Raw genomic sequence first — 20,389 nt, 5'->3', positions numbered from 1 at the left:
GCATAATGTTTTATAGTACTTTGAAATATCCAGAAATTAACTGATTTGATTATACACATGTTGGATTTTACTTTGAAAATCTCTTAATCTATGCAGTAAAAATGTGTGATCTTCAGTATGTGGGTAGTCAGAGAGGTCCTGAACACAGATCACTATTACCTCTGCCTGGGGTTGTTCTCATCTGTTTGTTTTTGAGTTATGGGCAAATTAGAAATTTGGTTCAGAACCAAATCATAATCCAGATCTTGAAATTTGGTTTCATAAGGGGACTGTTGGGCCTTGATGAAGGTAGTTCTAGTTTTATACTTTTTCCTTTTCACAATAGATGGTTTAATTAAGGAAATTATTTTAGAGTGTAACATTAGCTTACACAAGGTAAGACTCAAACTGCTCACACATTTCTCAAACCGTGACAAGATATCTGGTATTTCCTTTTGCATGTTTTTTCAATCTTCATGCAAGATATTTATCAAGTATTAGCACCAATATCAGTCTTTGCTTTATTAAGCAATTACTACCTCCTCTGATAGGTGTATGAACACATGTAAATTACAATCTGAAAGCTAAGACATCTAGATCCTGACACCAAGGCAAACCGTGGTTTGTCAAATAAAAAAAGCAAGACCAGTGTTGATTTGTCCCCACAACTCAGTTCTGACATCAGGGCCTGCCCTGGCAATGTTGGCGCCGTTGGACTGTATACAGCTGCACACACAGGCAGACAAAATTGTAAGCTATTAAAAATAATAAAAATATATAATAAAAAGTATAATGAGTCTGAAATCAGCTGCACTGACAGCATATCATGTCGACAAAAATAAACATTAATGATGTCCAGAACCGGGGTGATTCTTACCTCTGCATTGATCTTTCTTCTCCTCCGCTACTTTGCGGCGCTTTCTGAATTGTGCACCTGATAATTTAAGGCGTTTTTTTAAATCATCTTTGTCTCTAACCGCAGTCCATCACCTCAGCGTGTACGTCAGCGACACACCTGAGGCAGAAGCGCAAATCCTGACTGTTCAAACAGGGAGCGCATTTCTCCGCGCTGATTGGAGGGTAAATGATGATGGTCTTCACAGGTGACTGTAGCCGCCTCCGGTGCTTGTCCGGGGTGAGAGGATGATGGTGTGATGGTTCTGTACCATGAGCCGCCCCTGAATCTGCTGACTGCAGGACAGTTAAATCTGTGATTTGTGTCATTCCAGCAACAAGAGGAGAAGTCTCAACCTCCAGTGTTCAACTGGACTGAAACATTCCAGTCCTGCTCCGACCTGGTATCAACATCCTCCCTGAGAGATCTGATCACAAGTGGACACACCTAAATGTGTCCTGAATGTATTTCACTGCCCTGTTCTATATGCCAATAAACACGTGTCATTTCTGTCCTCGACGACCAAATTATTACGTTTCTACTCAGTTTCAAGATTCAAAATTGTGTGCGTGTGTTTGTGTGTGTGTTTATGTGTGTGCGTGTGCTTGTCAGGACGAGAGAGAGAGGTAGAGAGAGAGAGGAGTAAGGTCCCGGCCACACATACGTGACTATATCAGTCGTCTCCCTCCAATTTACAATCGCAAGCGAGGTTGGGAATTAAGCTTTGGCTTCCTGTACTTTCTGTGGCCGAAATCGCTTTGACCGTGAAAAGATTTGACCAATCCGAGGGACGTCTCAGTCATTATTTGGTGATCAGTGTTGATATTGTGGCAACAAATCACCGTATGGACACAGAGAAGGGAAACAACACGCTTGGTTAATTTGTGAAACTGTTGCAAGTCAGAGACGTCAGCTGAGTCCTTCACATCCCAGACCACCTCAGTGTGTAGTCGAATGGAACTTTAGCGCCTGTTTTATTGAAGTTTCGCGGTCAAAGGCACAGACGTGTTTCGTGGAGGTTACAACCGCATGCATTTGTTCAATCTGGAACTTTAAGAGAAATGCAACACTTTTCAAACACAATTTTTTGTGTTATCCTGTTGAAGGAACATTGTTTATTAACGTTACAGACGGACAGCACTGATAACGTTTACTTTACAGCTCCCACATTGACATTAGTCATTTTATTTGTAGCCATAGCCGCTAGATGAATACGGGAGCGGGCGCGCTGTGCATTAACGTTGTCCCGCCCCATTTACACGCGTCACACTCGGCTATGATCTTAAACCAACAAAGGTCAAAGGCACTTACATAGGCTTTGTGTTTTATATTTAACAAAGGCATGCCTTTGTTAAATTAGGGACTTAATCTGAATACATCCCATTAAGAACAATATATTAAAACTGTACACTCTGTTTTTGTCCTCATACAGCAATGAACAATTAACATAGTTGACAGATCTTCAGAAATGTCTGACCACGAGTCAGACGATTGTAACCGATCTCCCTTCACCAGTGGAGACGCGGGGATGGACGGCCCCTGTTCCAGCAGCTGGGCGGTGGGTCCCACCGTGCCGAGTGGCTCTCCTCAGCTCAACATCAGATCTCTCTCATCTGTGGACCGGCCCAAGGAGCAAGGTAGGAGCAAGCAACAGTTAAGCTAGTACTTGAGACAAATGTCAAAATTATTCCACTCATATTAGAAATGATTCGTCCCCCTTTTTTCTCAGATCAGATGCAAAATGTAAAAAAAGACTTTTTCACAATTCAATTGTTACACAAAATACCACGTATCTATTTTCCATTTGCTGGGATCTTTTAAGTGACGTACTCCTACAGGATGGTTGAGAATTATTATCTGGTCAACTTTCTGTTGGGTCCTGTTTCTGGGAGTGTGGGAGAGCACAACTTGTTTTGTGGGTGTGATGTTGCTGCTTCCACTCTACTTCATTTATCCAGTTTTGAAGCTGGAGCATGATCATTCATTTGTGCTCGTGACAAAATTGATATTAGGAAATAAAGAGTAGTAATCTGACTTGTTCAGGGGAAATTGCAAACTCCTTTTTTCTACCTTTTTCCCCTCAGCTTGTTTTACAGTGTTAGACATTCATAAGAATCACATTTTAGAATATCAGCAATGACTTTAAGGTGTCAGATTATACTTATATAAGTATTTGTCCTCGATCTGGTAAATACTTCAAATATGATATAAGCAATGATGTCCCTCTGTTTTTCCAGTGCTCATCAATGGTGACGGCATTGAGTTGCCGCAGAAGGTCCTCTTCCCTCCAGACCTTCTCGATCTGAAGTGGACCCAGGTTCACCCTATCGGTGCCGGACTAAAGAACATGGGGAACACATGCTTCCTCAACTCAGTACTGCAGTGTCTCACCTACACGCCTCCATTTGCTAACTTCTTGCTGACCGGCGAGCACTCTAAAACATGTGAGCTATAGTTCATTGTTTCATGGAGGGACTTTGCACCCATGTTTTTGTGTATTTTTACGGTGATACAATACATATAAGTTTAGCACCATCTGGAGCTGTTTTCATGTCTGAATAATGTCTTACTTATCAGTTTTTGTGAATCTTTCCCTGCACCAGGTAACGTTCCGGGGTTCTGTATGATGTGTTCCATGGAAAACCACATCATTGAGGTCTTTTCCAAATCTGGGAAAGTCATCAAGAACGTTGGTGTGGTTAATGAGCTCCACAGTAAGTATTTGTAAAGCTAGAATGCTGAAGTTGTGTCCTTAGACAAAACATTTACCTAAAATGAATGACAGCAGGTGCTGCTGTTTAACTTTTCATTTTGGAGGGAATCTATCTAGTTGGATTATTAATTGAATTATCCTCACTTCAAATATTTGTTGGTATTTACCAAGCTATCATATCCTCCTCCATTGTGTTTTTCCCCCTCACAGGGATAGCACCGCAGTTCGAGATTGGAAGTCAAGGGGATGCTTATGAATTCCTGCGGTACACAATGGAGGCTATGCAAACTTCTTGCTTACCTGGACCCAAGTAAGTTTGAGCCGAAGCTTTTTCATATATGAAACGGATAAGACGCAATCATATTTACTTTTAAATGTTGTCCCAATATATTCATAATTTTCTTATTAGATTAACAGGTCATGATCTTAAGTCAGGCACGTGAAATGAGAAGGACATTTTTTATCTAGACATTTTGTCAATCCACTGAGCATTTTAGAGTCCATGATAAATCCTGCATAAAAAGTCCATGTAGATTATCCAAAGTATTCTTTTTTTACTGCTGAAATATAGGAAATCAGTGCTGAACAATGTTGCCAAGTAGGTTTTGTACCAATATGAAGCCTCCTTGCACTTTAACTTAAAGTTAAGAGCAGGGTATGTTTAATAGATGCACTGCTGGCTATATTGTGGTTTTCAGGAGACTCTTTAATAATAATTTTAACAATGGCAAGTTTCAAGTCAGTTCTCATTCTGTACTAGTTGCTGGCCTCTCCACTAATCACTCTTTGGTCTAATTCCTCCCCTATATCTCTCATGCTTTTTGGGGCTGTAATATTTTGAAACTTGTCACTGGAAAACACTAGAAATTTGTTTTATCTCTGTTTCAGTATAGACTAAAAACATTGATTTGTTTTGTGATATAATGTCTAATATATTTTTCTGTGACAGATTGGACAGGGAGACAGTCTCAACTTCTTTCATCCATCAAGTATTTGGCGGGGACCTCAGGTCCAGAGGTAGGACATAAGTGTTAATTTTATTTTCATGATTTTTTCTTCTTATTCATGTTTTTTGTTTCTTCTCTGACCATGTTACCTGTCTTGTCTTTTCTTATTTTCCAGTTAAATGTTCAAACTGCAACGCAGTTTCGGATACATTTGATCCATTTTTAGATATCAATCTAGAAATTAAGGTAATTACTAAAATTTACTACAAATGTGTGACCAAATGCAAATTCAGATTTGGTCTATTATTATAGTTCAAGACTCTCACCATAGATTTGTCTCTCCACACAGACGGCTTCAAGCGTCTCGAAGGCTCTGGAGGAGTTTGTTAAGCTCAAGCATCTTGAAGGTGACAACGCCTACAAGTGCATCGAGTAAGTTGTGAGATGATTAAAAAAATCATTAGTGTTTTTATTTATGTATTTATTTATGTCAGTTTGTCACCTAACCACTCAATATTTGTTCCCTTAAGCTGCAATAAAATGGTCACAGCCGTGAAGGGATTTAGCATCCACCGCAACCCCAACGTGCTCACCTTCTTACTCAAATGCTTTGCAAACAACAGAGGACGCAAAATAAAAGAGGTACACGATCACAAATTTAGAGTCATGCTATAGTCATAGTGTTGCTTCACTAAGCAGTAAAGGGAAAATTTGATTTTGTGGTTCGATATTAATCGGTTGCTCTATGTCCAATAGAATGTAAAATATCCAGAGTTCCTGGACATGCGGCCGTTCATGTCTCAGACTCAAGGAGAGGCCCAACTTTACGGCCTGTACGCTGTGATTGTCCACTCTGAATACAGCAGTTGCATTGGACACTTCTTCTGCTATATTAAGGTATGGGCAATGCTACAGATCACCGTTCTACTCTATCAGGACACTGCTGTTGTAAAGTGTACATGTACACGCTTATCTCCCCAACACTTCATCAGCAACTTAATGTGTCAGAGATAAATGAAAATCCCCACTTAATAGACTGAACGGAGAAAAGACTAAAAAGACAAAACTTGGAAAAATGTATGAATAATATTCTATTGTTACATTGTACTAAGTCTTAAAACACATTTTCATATGGTGATATTTGTACTCAGATTTCTCACCTTTGAAAATCATTTCCAGAGACTGAGTAAACATTTGGATAACAAGGATGAATGTGTTGTCAAATCTGCTGCGATTCTGTTGTTTCACAGTCGAGCGATGGTGATTGGTATGAGATAAACGACGCCTCTGTGTCCGTCAGTGACATCAGTACTGTTCTCAACCAGCAGGCCTATGTCCTGTTCTACATAAAGTGAGTAACCATAATAGTCTGTGATTTATTTGTTTGTAAATTAACTCTTAAATAGAAATGTTACCAACATTTTTTTTAACTGAGGAGTAAATAAATTAACTTAGAATACGGTTTTACATTCTTTATAAAAAGGTAGCATTTTGATAATCCAGTTCGCTACTCAAGATCAAGATCAAGATCCATTTTGATGAGAAGATGGTCTGAACAAAATTAACATGGTCATGTATCTCATCGCTAATGTGCCTTTCTTTCGGTGTCATCAGGTCCAGTGATGGGAAAAAAACAGCGGACTGCAGTCACATGAACCACAACCCTGGAATCCCTGGTCAACCTAACCATGGACTAGCCTCTTCCTCTCCCTCCACCTCTCCCTCCACCTCTACCTCTCCCTCTCCCTCTCCCTCCACCTCTACCTCTCCCTCTCCCTCTCCCTCTCCATCTCCCTCTCCCTCCCCCTCTCTCTCTCCCTCTCCCTGTCCCTCCACCTCTCCCACCACCTCCACCTCTCCCTCCACCTCTCCCTCTCCCTCTCCCTCTCCCTGTCCCTCTCCGTCTCCCTTTCCCTCTCCCTCCCCCTCCTCCTCCCCCTCCTCCTCCCCCTCCCCCTCTCCCTCTCCCTCTCCCTCTCCCTCTCCCTGTCCCTCCACCTCTCCCTCCACCTCTCCCTCTCCCTTTCCCTCTCCCTCCCCTTCCTCCTCATCCTCCTCCTCCTCCCCCTCCTCCTCCTCCTCCTCCTCCTCAATCTCCCACTCAATCAGCCGGCCCACAATGATCCCAGACCATGACATACTTCAGAAGCTTCCATCTTTCATTAAACAAAGCAAGCAGAACCACCTATCCTCCTCCTCCTCATCCTCTTGCAGCCAGCCCACCTCTGCCAGCATCACCCCCTCCACCTTTCTACCCCCCTCACAGTCTACCTCAGACGTCCACTCAGAGGTTCCTATCATTCCACGTCAGCTTCACCACGTTAACGGCATGTCTTGCAGTAACAGCGATCACCACACTCTAGGTAGTGGAGCACCCCCCTCCTACTCCCCCTCCTACTCCCCCTCCTCCTCCTACTCATCCTCCTCCTCCTCATCCTCCTCCCCCTCCTCCTCCCCCTCCATCTCCCACTCAATCAGCCGGCCCACAATGATCCCAGACCATGACATACTTCAGAAGCTTCCATCTTTCATTCAACAAAGCAAGCAGAACCGCCTATCCTCATCCTCCTCCTCATTTTCTTGCAGCCAGCCCACCTCTGCCAGCATCACCTCCTCCATCTTTCTACCCCCCTCACAGTCTACCTCAGACGTCCACTCAGATGTTCCGATCATTCCACGTCAGTTTCACCATGTTAACGGCATGTCTTGCAGTAACAGCGATCACCACACTCTAGGTAGTGGAGCACCCCCCTCCTCCTCCTCCTCCTCCCTCTCCTCCTCCATCTCCAACTCAATCAGCCGGCCCACTGTCCACCACCCCACGGAGAGCTACCGCGACAGGTCCCCTCACCATGACCACCGCCACCGATCCAGAGATGATTGGGACTTTGAGCGGAGGGGTCAAGGTCGCTCCTACTGGGAAGAGTTTCGTAGTCGCTGGAGGTGGCCTCAGGAGGGTCGTGAATCCCGGATAAAGGAGGAAAAGAGCAGCACCAGGGAGAGGAACACTTACCCTTCAAAAGAGGAGACTTCTTTTCCTGCCACAGTTTCAGATATAGGCTTGCTGCTTCTGCCTCCATTCTTCATGACGAGATCAGCTCCAGACACAGACGATCAAAATCCCAAGAGGGTTGCTGATAATAAGAGGAAGAGAGATAAGTCAAAGGACAAAGACCAACACAGAGAGAGCGGGTGAGAGATACTATCGATCCATCTTTACAAGGAGAAAAAGGCTGACCATTCTGTGTTCAGCCTCTCAAATGTAAAGTTTGCTGCTTGTCTTTATTATATAAATGTGACCTTCTTATTTTTTAGTTTTGGGCCTTTTAGTCAAGAGAACAAGACAGTTTGAAGATGTCGCCTCAGACTCTGTTGTTACAATGGCACTTTTTCTTGATGTTTTAATAAATGTTTCAAATGGTTAATCATTAATTAAAAAGCCCTTCAGACAAAGCCTTAGATCTCAGTTAATTGTGGATTAAGACTAATCATGTGTTTTCCACTTTATCTAGAAATTCTGACATGGATTCAGACAGAAATGCTGAAATAAAAAAGAAGAAGACAAGCAGGCAGCAGCAGGATGAGGAGTCCAAGCAGCACAGCCAAGGCGCCGCACAGAGGCCCAATAACAGAAGCCGCTTGGAACCTGAAAGCCGCAAGCGGAAGTTCTGTCACATCGAGGACAGTACATGCATCTATGGTTTTCCAACAGGAAAACGGCGCCACTGATTCTCCAGTGGCATCAAACAGTGACTCTGTGAGGGGGCTTCCTTTTTACTGATCATCACTGTTTGCTCCATTGCTGTCAATGCTAATAACTGTATCCCTTCTCGATGCCGATTCCAATACCTGGACTTTTGGTATTGGCTGATAAAGAGAACCGATCTAATACCATTGCATTTTTAATTTCTGAAAAGAACACAAATAAATAAATCTTGTCTAAAACAGTACTTGCCAGTGGCAGTCCAGCACCACTGCTGTTTTGGAGCAGAAAAGATATTAAAGAAGTGATTTCCGGGAAAAGAAAATCGCAGTTTTATCTGGCTGAAACTAAAATACTAAAAATATATGGTTTTAGATCGGTTTATAGATTCAAGCACTTTTCCAGTATTGGAGGCATTTCTGATGCTGGTAGCCCGGTATCTCTGCATGTTATAGCTCATCGTTCTGCCTACCAATTTTGACATGGTCTGTTCTTTTTTATTTCAGGCACATCAACAACATTTTAACAGCAGATGAATGACATCAATGACCTTTTGACATGGGGCTTCTTCTTCGTTGGGAATAATGTGTTATGAAATATTCCGAAAATCTTTCTTTAGGGCATTAACTATTTGCCGTAATTCTCTCTAACTATTGGTCACCTTGTTGAACATTTATTATGAAAATAAGAATATATACTCGTATGAACACAAACAAAGCCTGGAGCTTAAAACATCTCAACTTGTGGGAACAAGGCTTCGCTGACTGTAACCTCCACTTTAACCCTGGAAAGAGTTGAGGGCATTTCCTGCTATTACGTTTTACTCCTTTTGTTATTTTACCGTTTCCATTTTTGCACTGAAGCCTATATTCACTCTGTAATTTATTTTACTTTTCACAAGACGAGGAGTTTTGTCTCACCTATCTCACAACTCTCTCACTTGCTCTTTTTTTTAATGTTCAGAAAGAAAGCATCAAAAATGTATCACCGCTGTGGACCATGTGTGTTTGCTTTTGAATGAAAAATATAGTTTGTGTCTTCTAGCATCATAAAAGAATACTGTGAATTATATTTTGAACTGTACTATCATCTTTTTTCCTTTGTTTAGTTTTGTTATGTATTGTTTTTCAACTTTGGACAGACGTATTTGTATTTAATCTTAAAATCTCTTAATCTACACAGTATATATGTTTGATATTCAGTATGAAGGTATACAGTACAAATGTTTGAGCTTCAGTATGGTAGTCAGAGAGGTCCTGAACATAGGCATATCAGTCTCTCTCTGAACTTATTGAGCAAAGTGTTTTTACAGTACTTTGAAGTATCCTGAAATCATCCATTCCACAGTGAAAATGTTGGACTTTACCTTGAAAAATCTCTTGATCTATACAGTAAAAATGATTGATCTTCAGTATTTAGTTAGTCAGAGAGGTCCTGAACACAGGCATTTCAGTGTCCCTCTGGAATTATTGAATATCCAGAAATGAACTACTTTAAGCTTAAAATGTGTGACTTTTATTTAGTAAAATCTCTAAATTGATACAGTCAAAATTATATTTCCATAAAAATGACACGTGAGTCAACATATACTAGTTGTGATTATGATCCAATCCATTTAATTTTCAATTATGCATTTTTTATATGCTTCATGTCAACAGTTTATTTTGAAAAAACGCCTTGGATGCGTTTACCTAAATGTAAGCATATGTGCACAGTAGAATTTCTGTGTCAGCTGAATCGACCACAGAGACGCGAGTGTCAGCTGGCTTGACCGCAGTCACAGTGAGCTGTTGACGTATCCGACAACTTCCATCACAATCAGGAGATGTTTCTCCTCAGCAGTCACATCCAGACACATTTCCTTCTTGTTCCTCTTTGCTCAAAATGCTAAAATTAAATATATGCTCCATCCAAAAGTTTTTCACCGGCGCTGAACACTTCATAAAAGAGGGTCAAACCTCACTTACCCAAACCCTCAGACTTTGTACCATCCAAATGTCAGTTTCCTACAGTTTAAATTGAAGTTTTGAAACCTATAAAAAAGTGTTGCTTTTCTTAAATCGTCATTTATCACTATTTATAACCCCAAGAACTCAGAATATATAAACGTTGACAGCGTTGTTCAAATAAAACCCAAGCTGCGAGATGTATTGCTTGACATCAGGCCACTGCACAATTGTCCACTCCTGACCTCTAGTGGCTGGACTTGGTATCACACGCTGTCTATTGCGCGTTTTTAATTTACCCATTACTTCAAGGTTCAGTTTGTTGATCCAAGGGCTAACAGAGAGATCACCTGACTGCTGCGAGTCCCAGGTAGTAAACTTGCGGGGCTGTAGGAGCCATTGAGGTTATGTGAGAGGCTCCTACCGCCCAACACTGGGAGTCGTTGAGAGTCGTTGACTCAATCGACTCTCGTGAGTCATGTGTCCTAAGGTGTACATTGAGATGAAACTTCCTGTGAATGGAAGTCAGGTCTGTGTTGTATGGGGCTGATAGCTGGTGTCTTAAAGGGATAATTTAGTTCAAAATGACGATTCACTCATTATCCACGCACCACTACGCCGATGGAGGGACGGGTGAATTGTGTGAGTCCACGAAACACTTTGCAATTTAAATTAGACTCTGAGTCATTTACACCATTTTTAAGTAATTGCATGTTACTTAACACTTGCCGATGTTCAGCCATATTTCTGATTCAATATGATTCAGGGTCAATCCCCTCATGTCAGAGGGTTTGAGGCTTTAATCAAATTTTTCAGTGACTGTGGTCTGTTTTATGTTAATTATTCATCATCCGTGTGTATCGCAACTCAGGCCATCAAATTACTGTCCAGGCCACCGACACACTCATTCTGTGTAACTTTGATCACTTCAGTGCCTGGCCAGCAGGTGGCAGGGTATGACTGTGGCTGTGGATCCTGCAGCAAGTTCTCAGCCCAAAGACCTAATAAACTACAGAAGATATCATTACAATTGACTAGTCGGCTGATGATATTCAAAAAGATGATGATAAGGATCCTTTTTTTATATTTTATTATTATTATTGCACATCTTCCCCCTGGATTCATCTTTATATTTTATAAAATAAACAATAAGAATGATGACAAGAGTAGAAACGACTGTTACAGTTTTAATTTGGTGTTTAAATAAAAGCAGGACATCATGTTCAGTGAAGGGCAGTGATTAGAAGACTCTGTCATCTCAGGTACATAATTGCTCCGTGCATACTATCATTATAAAAAGGGAAATGTCCTCTTGAAAAGCTGTTGTTGTGTAACAATTTTGTAAAATAGTACTTTGCTAAATTTAAGTTGAATTCATAAAAATCTTTCGGCCATTATTTAGAACCAGATTTGCTGTATTGACAAGCAACTTCTTAGAGCAACAGTTTTAAACTGTCAAGTCCATTCAGTCAAATCTTGCTCACAGTCCTTTTTTATAATGTGAATCCTTAAGGGACAGGAAGTTAGAGGTCAACACAACAAACCACTGTTTCTGGCAAACAGTCAGGATTCACAGACACTATTAACCCAGAACGCAACCTTGAACTTCAGCAAGCTGCTCTAACCTTATACTGAGGACATCGGTTTTACATCGTATCTTTTATAATATATATATTCTGCATAAAAAAAGAAATGCTCACTTAGTGCAATGTAAAGCTTCTCTACCGAGGGTGGTTGCTTCATTTTTTGTGAACCAAAATTTTCTGTCCACACACTTCGGACGTCACTATTGTTGTGCAAGTCTGCTGACGTATGGAGTGCGGTTAAAGTCCATTCAACTCTGATGTGAGAAGTTTAGCAGGGGTCAGTAGCTCTAGCCTCTTCCAACCAGGACTGGTAAATGTTCAATGTTTCCTCATATTTTACCTTTACCCAATGACTTTATAAAGAAATCTTAAAAATAAAAGCATAAATCAAAATTTCATAAGTTAAAATAACAATAATAAATAAAAAAGTACAATAGAAATATTAGTTAAGATAACATTTATAATTTATAAAAAAATGAATTTAAATAAATATATTCAAAATTAAATGAAAACCAAATAATAAAATCAATAAATCAGTAGAAAAATAATCTTAAATTTGTGTTCCTAAAGTTGAATAATCAGTCTTTAAAAAATAAATCACTCCTTAAAGTGTAATAAAGTTAAACTTTTATTGCAAACCAAACAATGGTCACTTAAATTTTGAACAATTTTACAATTTACAGTACATTTAACATGAATTGTTACATATATATATTTAAGCATACCTTTAGTCGTCTTTTGTTCAATATACATTAAAACTAGTACACAGAACTCCAAATATACAAACAAACTTAAATACCATCAAACTGCATGACAGCAATATTAACATGGAATGTTCAGTTTCAATGTTCGCCGGCCTGTCTGCATGCCGCCATTACATTGTCGTGAGGTGGATGGAAGACTACGTGAGGGGGACACAGTTGGCAAGCAGAACTACGCAAACACGTTACTCTCTTTCTCACCTAGCAGCAGTGCTCTCTCGCTCTCTATCAGCATTATCCTTGTCGTTTCTATGTGCAAACCAAGACACGAAACGTCCGTCGAGTTCCTACGTCTCACGGGTTAAAAAAGACAGAACGGGTGCGGGTGCAATTTTAGTGCTACGTCGTCGTTCCTCTCCGGTGACGTCATAAGGTTGGACACTGACAAAAAAACCTGTCAAGATGTGAGTTCTGATGGTGAGAAGAAAAATAAAGGCACCTCTGAGAAAAATAAAAATACCCCCCTCTGTAACATTCAGCGGAAAAGGACTCCCTTTTTCTATCACCCAGACAGGAAATTAGAAGAAACTAAAGCACCAAAATGAATGTCATCTCCGAGCTACGCGTTCAGACTCAAACAGGAGACATCCCTGCGGGGGGGGGGGGGGTAGGACACAATCTCAAATCGTAGAAGAGGTCTTCGCTACATAGATAAAGATGGTATTCATTTTCAGAGCTGGTGCAGTGCATCCCAGCTTTTAAGAAAAGAGGGTGGGGTGTGCTTGTCAGTTGTGACTTCAGGGTTGAGGAAAGGGGGGGGGGGGGGGGGTTAAGCTGCCTGAACTCTGTGCAAAGGACCTCCACTATCAGGTTAAAGACGGGAAATCGAAAAAAACTGGGGAGGGATGTTGTTTTGTGTCCGAGGCAGAAGGAGGAAGAATTTGTGCATCGGTAAATCGTGGTTAAAAATGGAGGAATAGAACCCCAGCGAGTCATTTGAGCTACAGGGATCCTCCTGTAGCAAGTCATCTCAAAATGCATTCAAGAGTTGGAGAGAATATGACAAGAACACATGTATACATTTCATTTTGTAGATGCAGAGCTGTTGCAGGGGTTGGTTTGAAAAACATCCATCCCCATGACGTTGAGGAAAAGTCGGGTGGGGTCAAGATGCAGGTCCGTGGACGCGGTTCATGCCCGGTAAATCTAAAACTAGTGTCCATCTGATTGTCTTGTGTTTAAATCCTATAGGTAGGAGTCCATGGAGGGGGCGTAGGAGAAGCCCACGAAGGCCTCTGACGCCTCTTTGATGCTGGCCGTGACGAGGGCGCTGTCCGGGGAGCAGCCGATGGAGCTGGGCACCGGCTCGTCTGTGAACTCGGGGTCAAAGTGCCGCAAGTCGTTGGGCCCTGTCTGTGGAGAGGAAGGCGAGAGGGGACACGTGTCAAATCACAAGACATCACTGTTTTAATTCACAACATGGATGCTCCAAATACTGAGGGCTGCGACGACAAAAAGTCATTCCACTGTAGAAAACCATACAATCTGCTGTCATCGGCACAAAAAAGGAACGTACCACGTTGGGGTTGAAGGGAGGGGTGATCTTCTTGGCATTGAGTTCATCCCAGCTGATGGGAGAGAAGAATACGTGGTTCTTGATTTCGATCTGGAAAAAAAAGACAAATCACAAACGATTAAATTATGAGTTTCAACAGGGAAAATAAGTGAATAAAGCTCATGGATTCACACACACACACACAACGGCACAACACTTACAAAGTCGTCCGTGCAGCCCAGCCTCTTGGTGCGGTCCTTCTGCAGAAGGCCCTCCAGCAAGTGTCTGGCCGCGTTGGAGATGTTGGGTTTCAGCTGCAGCGGCTTGTTCAGGATGTTGTCGTACATCTCTGCTGTGTTGCGGCTGTAGAACGGAGGCTGAGGGGGGGACCAGAGGAAGTGATTGCGATCAATCAAACAACAAAGACAGAGGAATCCACGTGATGATCACCGATTGTGTCCCTATTTGGACTTCTGTGCATTTTGTTCTGGCACGCGCTACATGCCTTTGTCCATGTGTTCATCCGTCACACAGTGTTTAAATAGTGCACGTGCTTCGGTGTTATTTGGATGTTTGAACTCTCAGATCAAAACTTGCATGCATGGCTAAACCTGGAATGAATCTAGGTTTTCCACAGTTTACAATATCATGCATTTGTAATATTCTTTACAGGATTCAAAGAAGAATAAACTGAGAGTGAGGTGTAACTTTAGATAAAATGATGTAGCGAAACATCGAATGTTACTCACCAGGCCATAGAGCATCTCGTAGAGAACAGCTCCTAAACACCACCAGTCCACCGTCCTGTCGTAGGGCTGCTTGTGAAGCACCTCAGGAGCTAAATACTGCGGATGAGGAATAGACAGGGGGAAGTGGTAAGAACTACTGAATCTGACAGAGTGACGTCCAAACACAGGAACCACAGGAGGTCAGCACTGCCGGAGATCTCATCCTCACCTCTGGCGTACCGCAGAAGGTCGACGTGGTCCCGTTGGGCTCGATGTTCTCCTTGCACAGGCCGAAGTCTGTGAGGATGATGTGTCCCTGCGAGTCCAGCAGGATGTTCTCCGGCTTCAGGTCCCTGTAGACGATGTTGAGCGAGTGGAGGTAGCCCAGGGCGCTGGCGATCTCCGCGGAGTAGAACCTGGCTCTGGGCTCCAGGAAGCAGCGCTCTCTCTGTAGATGGTAGAACAACTGCAGGGAAGAGAAACCCAACAGGAGAGCAGAGGTTATTCCTGAGCGTGTCATTTGTCTTCGATTTATCTACAGGGGCTCTGTGATGTTAGGGGCAGAAGAGACGAGCGCAGAAATAGGACATTAGTACAAGAAAGACCAACAATGAAAGAGGAGATAGAGAGACTCAGAGGAAGCCGGATGGGAGGGAAATGAAGAGGCAGGAAGGCAGCGGCTTAAAGCGTTTGACAAGGGAAGACAGATGAATTGAAGGGCCAAAGGTGGAGTGGGAGACGAGTGGGATGGAGAGACACAGAGGGGAAGAAAAGAGAAAGGGAAGGAGGGTAAATGCGTCCTGGTTCCTGACGAGGCCCCCGTATTTAATCAGCGCTGTCTCTGCTCGCGCAACAATCACAGGAAATTAGCGCGATTAGACTCAGTGGGTCTGAAAGCCGCTGCTAAATTTGGCCCCCTGAGTTTCTCCCTCTGTCCCAGCCCCCCTGCATGATTTCCTGAGAGCTGCTTCCTTTAGTGAAAGAACGATAGAAGAAGGAAAAAAGGAGGAACAGAGCGGCCTCCTGCTTGGAGCTTGTCATGACAGGAAATCCCCTCTGTCTGTCTCTGCCTCATCGTTCTGTCTGATGATGCTGCGTGTGTCTCCCCGTCTTCTTTTATCCATCTTAAGGACCCCCCCCCCCCCCCCCACACACACACACACCCTCCTCCCCCTTCCTCAGGCTCCCTTCTGCTCCTTCATCTCTGCTTCCTAGTTCTTTTCCTAGACTCACCTCTCCTCCGTTGATGTAGTCCAGGATGAAGTAGAGTTTGTCCGCTGTTTGGAAGGAGTAGTGCAGTCCCACCAGGAACGGGTGCTTGACATTCTTCAGCAGCACATTCCTCTCGGACATGATGTGTTTTTCCTGCGGAGCACAAAGAGGGTGAGACGCGTCGATGAGGCCACAGCTCACGTGGAATGAGCTCGTTCCACTCTGTGTTTCTAGAGCCGATCCCTGCACGCGAGTTCCATTTACCTCCTTCTTCTTGAGGATGGCCTTCTTCTGTAGGACTTTGACGGCGTAGAACTGGTCGTCCGTGCGGTGGCGCGCCAGCAGGACCTTGCCGAAGCTGCCCTTGCCGATCACCTTGAGGAAGTGGAAGTCGCTGGGTTTGGCTGAGGGGTTGGAGGACGGGCCGAGGTTGATCTGCTGGGACGGACTGGGCTGCGAGAGGGGGAGGAGGACGAGGGCGAAGGATGTCAGAACCACAAAAATAACATGGTGTGCATCTCTGCAAATGTGTCAACAAAGGAGGAAGCGCCACAATTCTTCTGTTTAATAGAACTATACTTACAGGGGGAGAGGGGTTTGTGTTCATGAGCTCAGCATCCTGAGGAGGACTCAAGTTCAGAATAGACTGAACCTCAGGGCTGAAAAACAAATGAGTTCAAACTTAGTTCAATCTAATAATGAGGAACCAAATCAGTTTTTCCTAAATATGGGGTTGCTCATCTGTGAGTCACACTAAGCCAAGTTTCTCAAAGAGGTGCAGTAACTGGTATTGCAGCTTTTGATCCTGTCCTCCAGTGAACGCGGAACAATAACACGAGTCAGACTGTACTCACTGCTTGCAGGCGTAGGAGTTCGTGGCGAGCCTCTGAATGAAGTCGTTCAGACCCATCCTCCTCTGTTTCATGAAAGCTGCGATGCAAAAGAGAAGAACAAGAGAGGAAAATATAAAAAATGTTGTTAAAAAGAATAAGTTGATCGTCCATCGGTGAGGAATCAGATTTAAATATCCAGTCGGGCTTCCATACCGATGACTAAAGTCATGATCCCTCTGCATTTGGAGTAAGTCAACACAGGCTTCTCTTTTTCTGTCGGGATCGTCATGATGAGATGAGTTGTTCTCACCAGGAGCCAAAATATAACTCTTTTTGCTTTTGGCTCTTGTTTTATAACAAGTCAGGAAGAGGGAGGAGAGGCGGAGCTGCCCAGCCTCCATACACGCCCACAACCCCTTTTTGTGGGCGTGATCCTATGCAAACATTGAGAGCCGGTAAATAGACCAGGGTCGGGTGATCGATCTGGTTCTCCACCAATTAGAGGCCGTTGCGCCCCATGCACGTCATAGCCTCAAAACCTCAAACCGTGACTGCGTCAAAAACACAGGAGAAACTTGTGGGCGGGGAAAAGCTTTTCTGTACAAAACACTTGCATAAAGGATACGTTGTACTATTTGCACATATGTTTGTGCAATGCCATGGCAACTTTGCTTAACATGCCATATGCCCCAAACACACTCACAATCAGAAAACGGTACCAAGAAAATCAACACTAAGGAAGACAAACGCACATGGGTCAGAGACATCCAGCTGTGTCCAGTATTCTATGTCGCATAGCGTGTCCCTTAAAGATCCAGTGGTTCAGAATAAACTGCAAATTGTGCACACGAGGAGAAAAGGCTCCGCCAAAATCCTTAAATTATGTTATTGTCAATATCAGTGGTTGTTATTGTGGCACTGTTTTACAGACTCCTGCCCAAACCCTCCCGGTGTCTGCAGGTTACACTCCTGTACAAATAACCCGAGAGCCTCCCATGACTTGGCCTATCAGCTCCACTGTTTGGCTTCGTCTAAATTAAATCGCTGGGGAGTGACGCACGTTGCGGAGCTTTACAAAAGACGAGAGGGGAGAGCGTGAGCCGAGGGGAGGCCAGATGCCAAGAAAAGCCAGGCCGGTATAGTGGAAAAGTACAGACTGGAGAGAAACCCCTGCGAGTGCACCAGGCTCGAGTTTAAAAAAAAAAAAGAGAGAAGAAGAGATGAGCTCAGATCCACAACGTTTTTGAACCCAGCTCGAAACCCCTCAGAGCAGCCAAGAAACACTTGAATGTGAGGATTGAGAATGAGATCTTGTGGGAAAACGCTGCGCTTTTGGACGCTGGCACAGACACACACACACATACGTGCGCGCGCGCACACTGAGGAGCAGACGGGCTCAGCAGGGCACGGTTATGTAAGGCACCTGGTTTTATCAACACCCCCTCGGTGGAATGAGAGAAGCCTGCGTGAGGCGATACCACTCATGACCGTGCATGCGTAAAAGGGAAGGAGCGGGGCGCAGGAAAATCCCCAAATTGAGTGATTGGGGTGGGTGGGAGTGGGCGAAATCACGTACTGGAATTGCGACAATGTGAAAATGGAAGCAAACAGTAGTGGACTTCCCTTTGGAGGAATGCTGTGCTATAAGATTCAAACTGTATTTCACAAAAGAGCGTGCGTAAAATCCCTATACTAACCCCACAGCAGATTATGTTTCCACGAGAAACCAACAGACCTCTCGTTTCTGGAGGAGTTCTCATCTCGACTGCCTGCAGCGCCAGGGTTCAACAAGTTGCAAAATAGCAAAAGCGAGTTGTCAAGGTTTCCCTGGGCACTTTCAACAGACCCCCACACCCCCACCCCATCTACCTACCCACCATAGATAACGGCTTCATAAATCCAGGTCAAGGGAGCGTAGAGGTGAATGGGGCGCCCCTCGAAGAGGCGCCACAGAAAGTGGGCTAGGAGCTACAACTTTGCCCTTACTTTAAGGAAGTTTAATTACAGATTTAGTAATAATAAGTTATTGCAGAAGTTTATAAATAAAGGTTATCGTCTTACGGTGTTCTCAGAGGACTAACCAGATTTCTCGTACGTTCTATTTCTGATCAACATGCAGTCTACTTACAAGTCAAAGCGGTGGTTTTGTCTTTCATAAGGATGCTTTATGTCCCAACAAGCAAGAGAGGCTGTAGTTCCTCGGCAGGGAAGTAATCGATCTACACTGCACTTCTTCTTCTTCTTCTTGGGCAGTTTCATCAAGCTGATTTTTTTTTTCCACTGCCTTCCTTTCAGGGCGGAGACGTCCCGCCTCTATTTCCTTCCACTCTCTCCACGGTTGGATGAGTGCTTTTTTTCTCAGGGCGGGGGATAATGCTGCCTTCAAATCCTCCACATGAGCTCATGCTTTAGAGATCAGCGACTGAAAACACTGAAGTAGACTTAAGCTTAATTTCAAATCAACTGATTTGTTTATTTATTTTTGTAGCTTCCTCCCAATGCAGAGAACTGGTGGATATTTGAGACTGATGTTAGTTTTATGTGAAGCTGGTGAAGCAATCTATTTGTTTTCACTGTTTGCACATAATATTGAGATATTACAGCATAAAACGTATATTCCAGCTGGAAGTTAAATTCAGAAGCACTTCAGGGGACCCTGGGTGCCTCGGAGGAAAAGGGGCCTGGGGGTTACTCTAGTTTTCAACCAAACCTCCAAAGACCCTTTTCCACTGGTCAAAAAAACCATTAACTTCTGTATTTTGTCTTCTCTGTGCAATGAGAATGGATAAAGCTATAATTCACTCCAGAGTCACATAACTTTGCAGTAGACACAAGTGATGGAAACATGACATGAGTATGATCACGCTCAATTCTTCTTCTTCTTCTTTAAATGCTGATTCTGCAACATTTCTGCCCTAATGTTATGACATGCATTGGACATCTGGGCTTTGGTGCGTAACGCCATTACGCCATTAAGTTTGCAACAATACGTTATTTTTTGTTTCCTGCAAAATGCAACACTGGCAAGACGGCAAGGTGTCCGACGCATTGGTTTCCCACATGCTGGTTTCCCACAGAGTTGGAAACACAGAGTTTACCTTAATTCAAAGTTGCCCGTGGCCAAGAAGTTAGAGCCTGTGAGTTATCCCTGGAGGCTCTCTCCCAACTATTCTGTGCATGAGCAGGTTTGTACACCCAGGTATTTTCTCAAAATGCTGTTTGGCAGACTATATCTTCTTTTTTATGTTTAATGAACGGTTTTATCACGTTTTATCTAAAGCTTAATTGTGTAGGTCTTTATTTTCCTGTTGTGTTTTTATTATTAGACTGAAAGCACTAGGTTTATTGATAATGAACTGAACCCTCCAGATTTTCATGACAGACAGCACAGAGTGTACTGACAGCCTCAGCTGTAACAGATTGGTTTTATATCCTTCATTTTCTTTGGGAACATTCATAGAGAGCAGTGCTCTCATTTTTAGGAATGCCTTGATCACACTCACACAGTTGCTCCCATTCAACCCTGGAAGCTGCCCAGTGCGACCACAGTTTTATCCAATGGCCACCGAGCAGGATGAGCGAGAGGGTCCC

General features: G+C 43.3%; 2 protein-coding genes across 3 annotated transcripts; one reads left to right on the top strand and one right to left on the bottom strand.

Moving 5' to 3' along the window:
* Nucleotides 1-1,066: 1,066 nt before the first annotated feature.
* On the top strand, nt 1,067-8,263 carry LOC133973921 (ubiquitin carboxyl-terminal hydrolase 42-like). Its single transcript, XM_062411995.1, has 16 exons — nt 1,067-1,114; nt 1,209-1,277; nt 2,322-2,511; nt 3,112-3,318; nt 3,478-3,588; nt 3,798-3,897; nt 4,537-4,604; nt 4,710-4,780; nt 4,884-4,966; nt 5,065-5,176; nt 5,291-5,431; nt 5,785-5,885; nt 6,149-6,215; nt 6,429-6,897; nt 7,270-7,726; nt 8,047-8,263. The coding sequence occupies exons 1-16, from the start codon at nt 1,067-1,069 to the stop codon at nt 8,261-8,263; spliced, it is 2,511 nt and encodes an 836-aa protein (XP_062267979.1).
* Nucleotides 8,264-12,384: 4,121 nt separating this feature from the next.
* On the bottom strand, nt 12,385-19,054 carry LOC133973134 (serine/threonine-protein kinase Sgk1). Of its 2 annotated transcripts, none has more exons than XM_062410792.1 (10): nt 18,927-19,054; nt 16,820-16,895; nt 16,549-16,624; nt 16,230-16,418; nt 15,987-16,118; nt 14,983-15,219; nt 14,775-14,870; nt 14,247-14,402; nt 14,047-14,136; nt 12,385-13,883 (listed from the first exon to the last, which is right to left on the bottom strand). In XM_062410792.1, exons 1-10 carry the CDS (start codon nt 18,952-18,954, stop codon nt 13,716-13,718), a joined length of 1,248 nt encoding a protein of 415 aa, XP_062266776.1. In that variant the 5' UTR covers nt 18,955-19,054; the 3' UTR covers nt 12,385-13,715. The 2 variants fall into 2 exon arrangements, with proteins under 2 accessions (XP_062266776.1, XP_062266775.1); XM_062410791.1 differs by lacking the exon at nt 18,927-19,054 and adding an exon at nt 17,012-17,133.
* Between the last annotated feature and the right edge of the window lie 1,335 nt (nt 19,055-20,389).

The sequence above is a fragment of the Platichthys flesus genome, chromosome 18 (assembly GCF_949316205.1).
Source record: "Platichthys flesus chromosome 18, fPlaFle2.1, whole genome shotgun sequence".
Classification (NCBI taxonomy): Eukaryota; Metazoa; Chordata; class Actinopteri; order Pleuronectiformes; family Pleuronectidae; genus Platichthys; species Platichthys flesus.
Note: the sequence above shows the minus strand (reverse complement) of the source record. Positions and strands in the feature narration are given on the sequence as shown.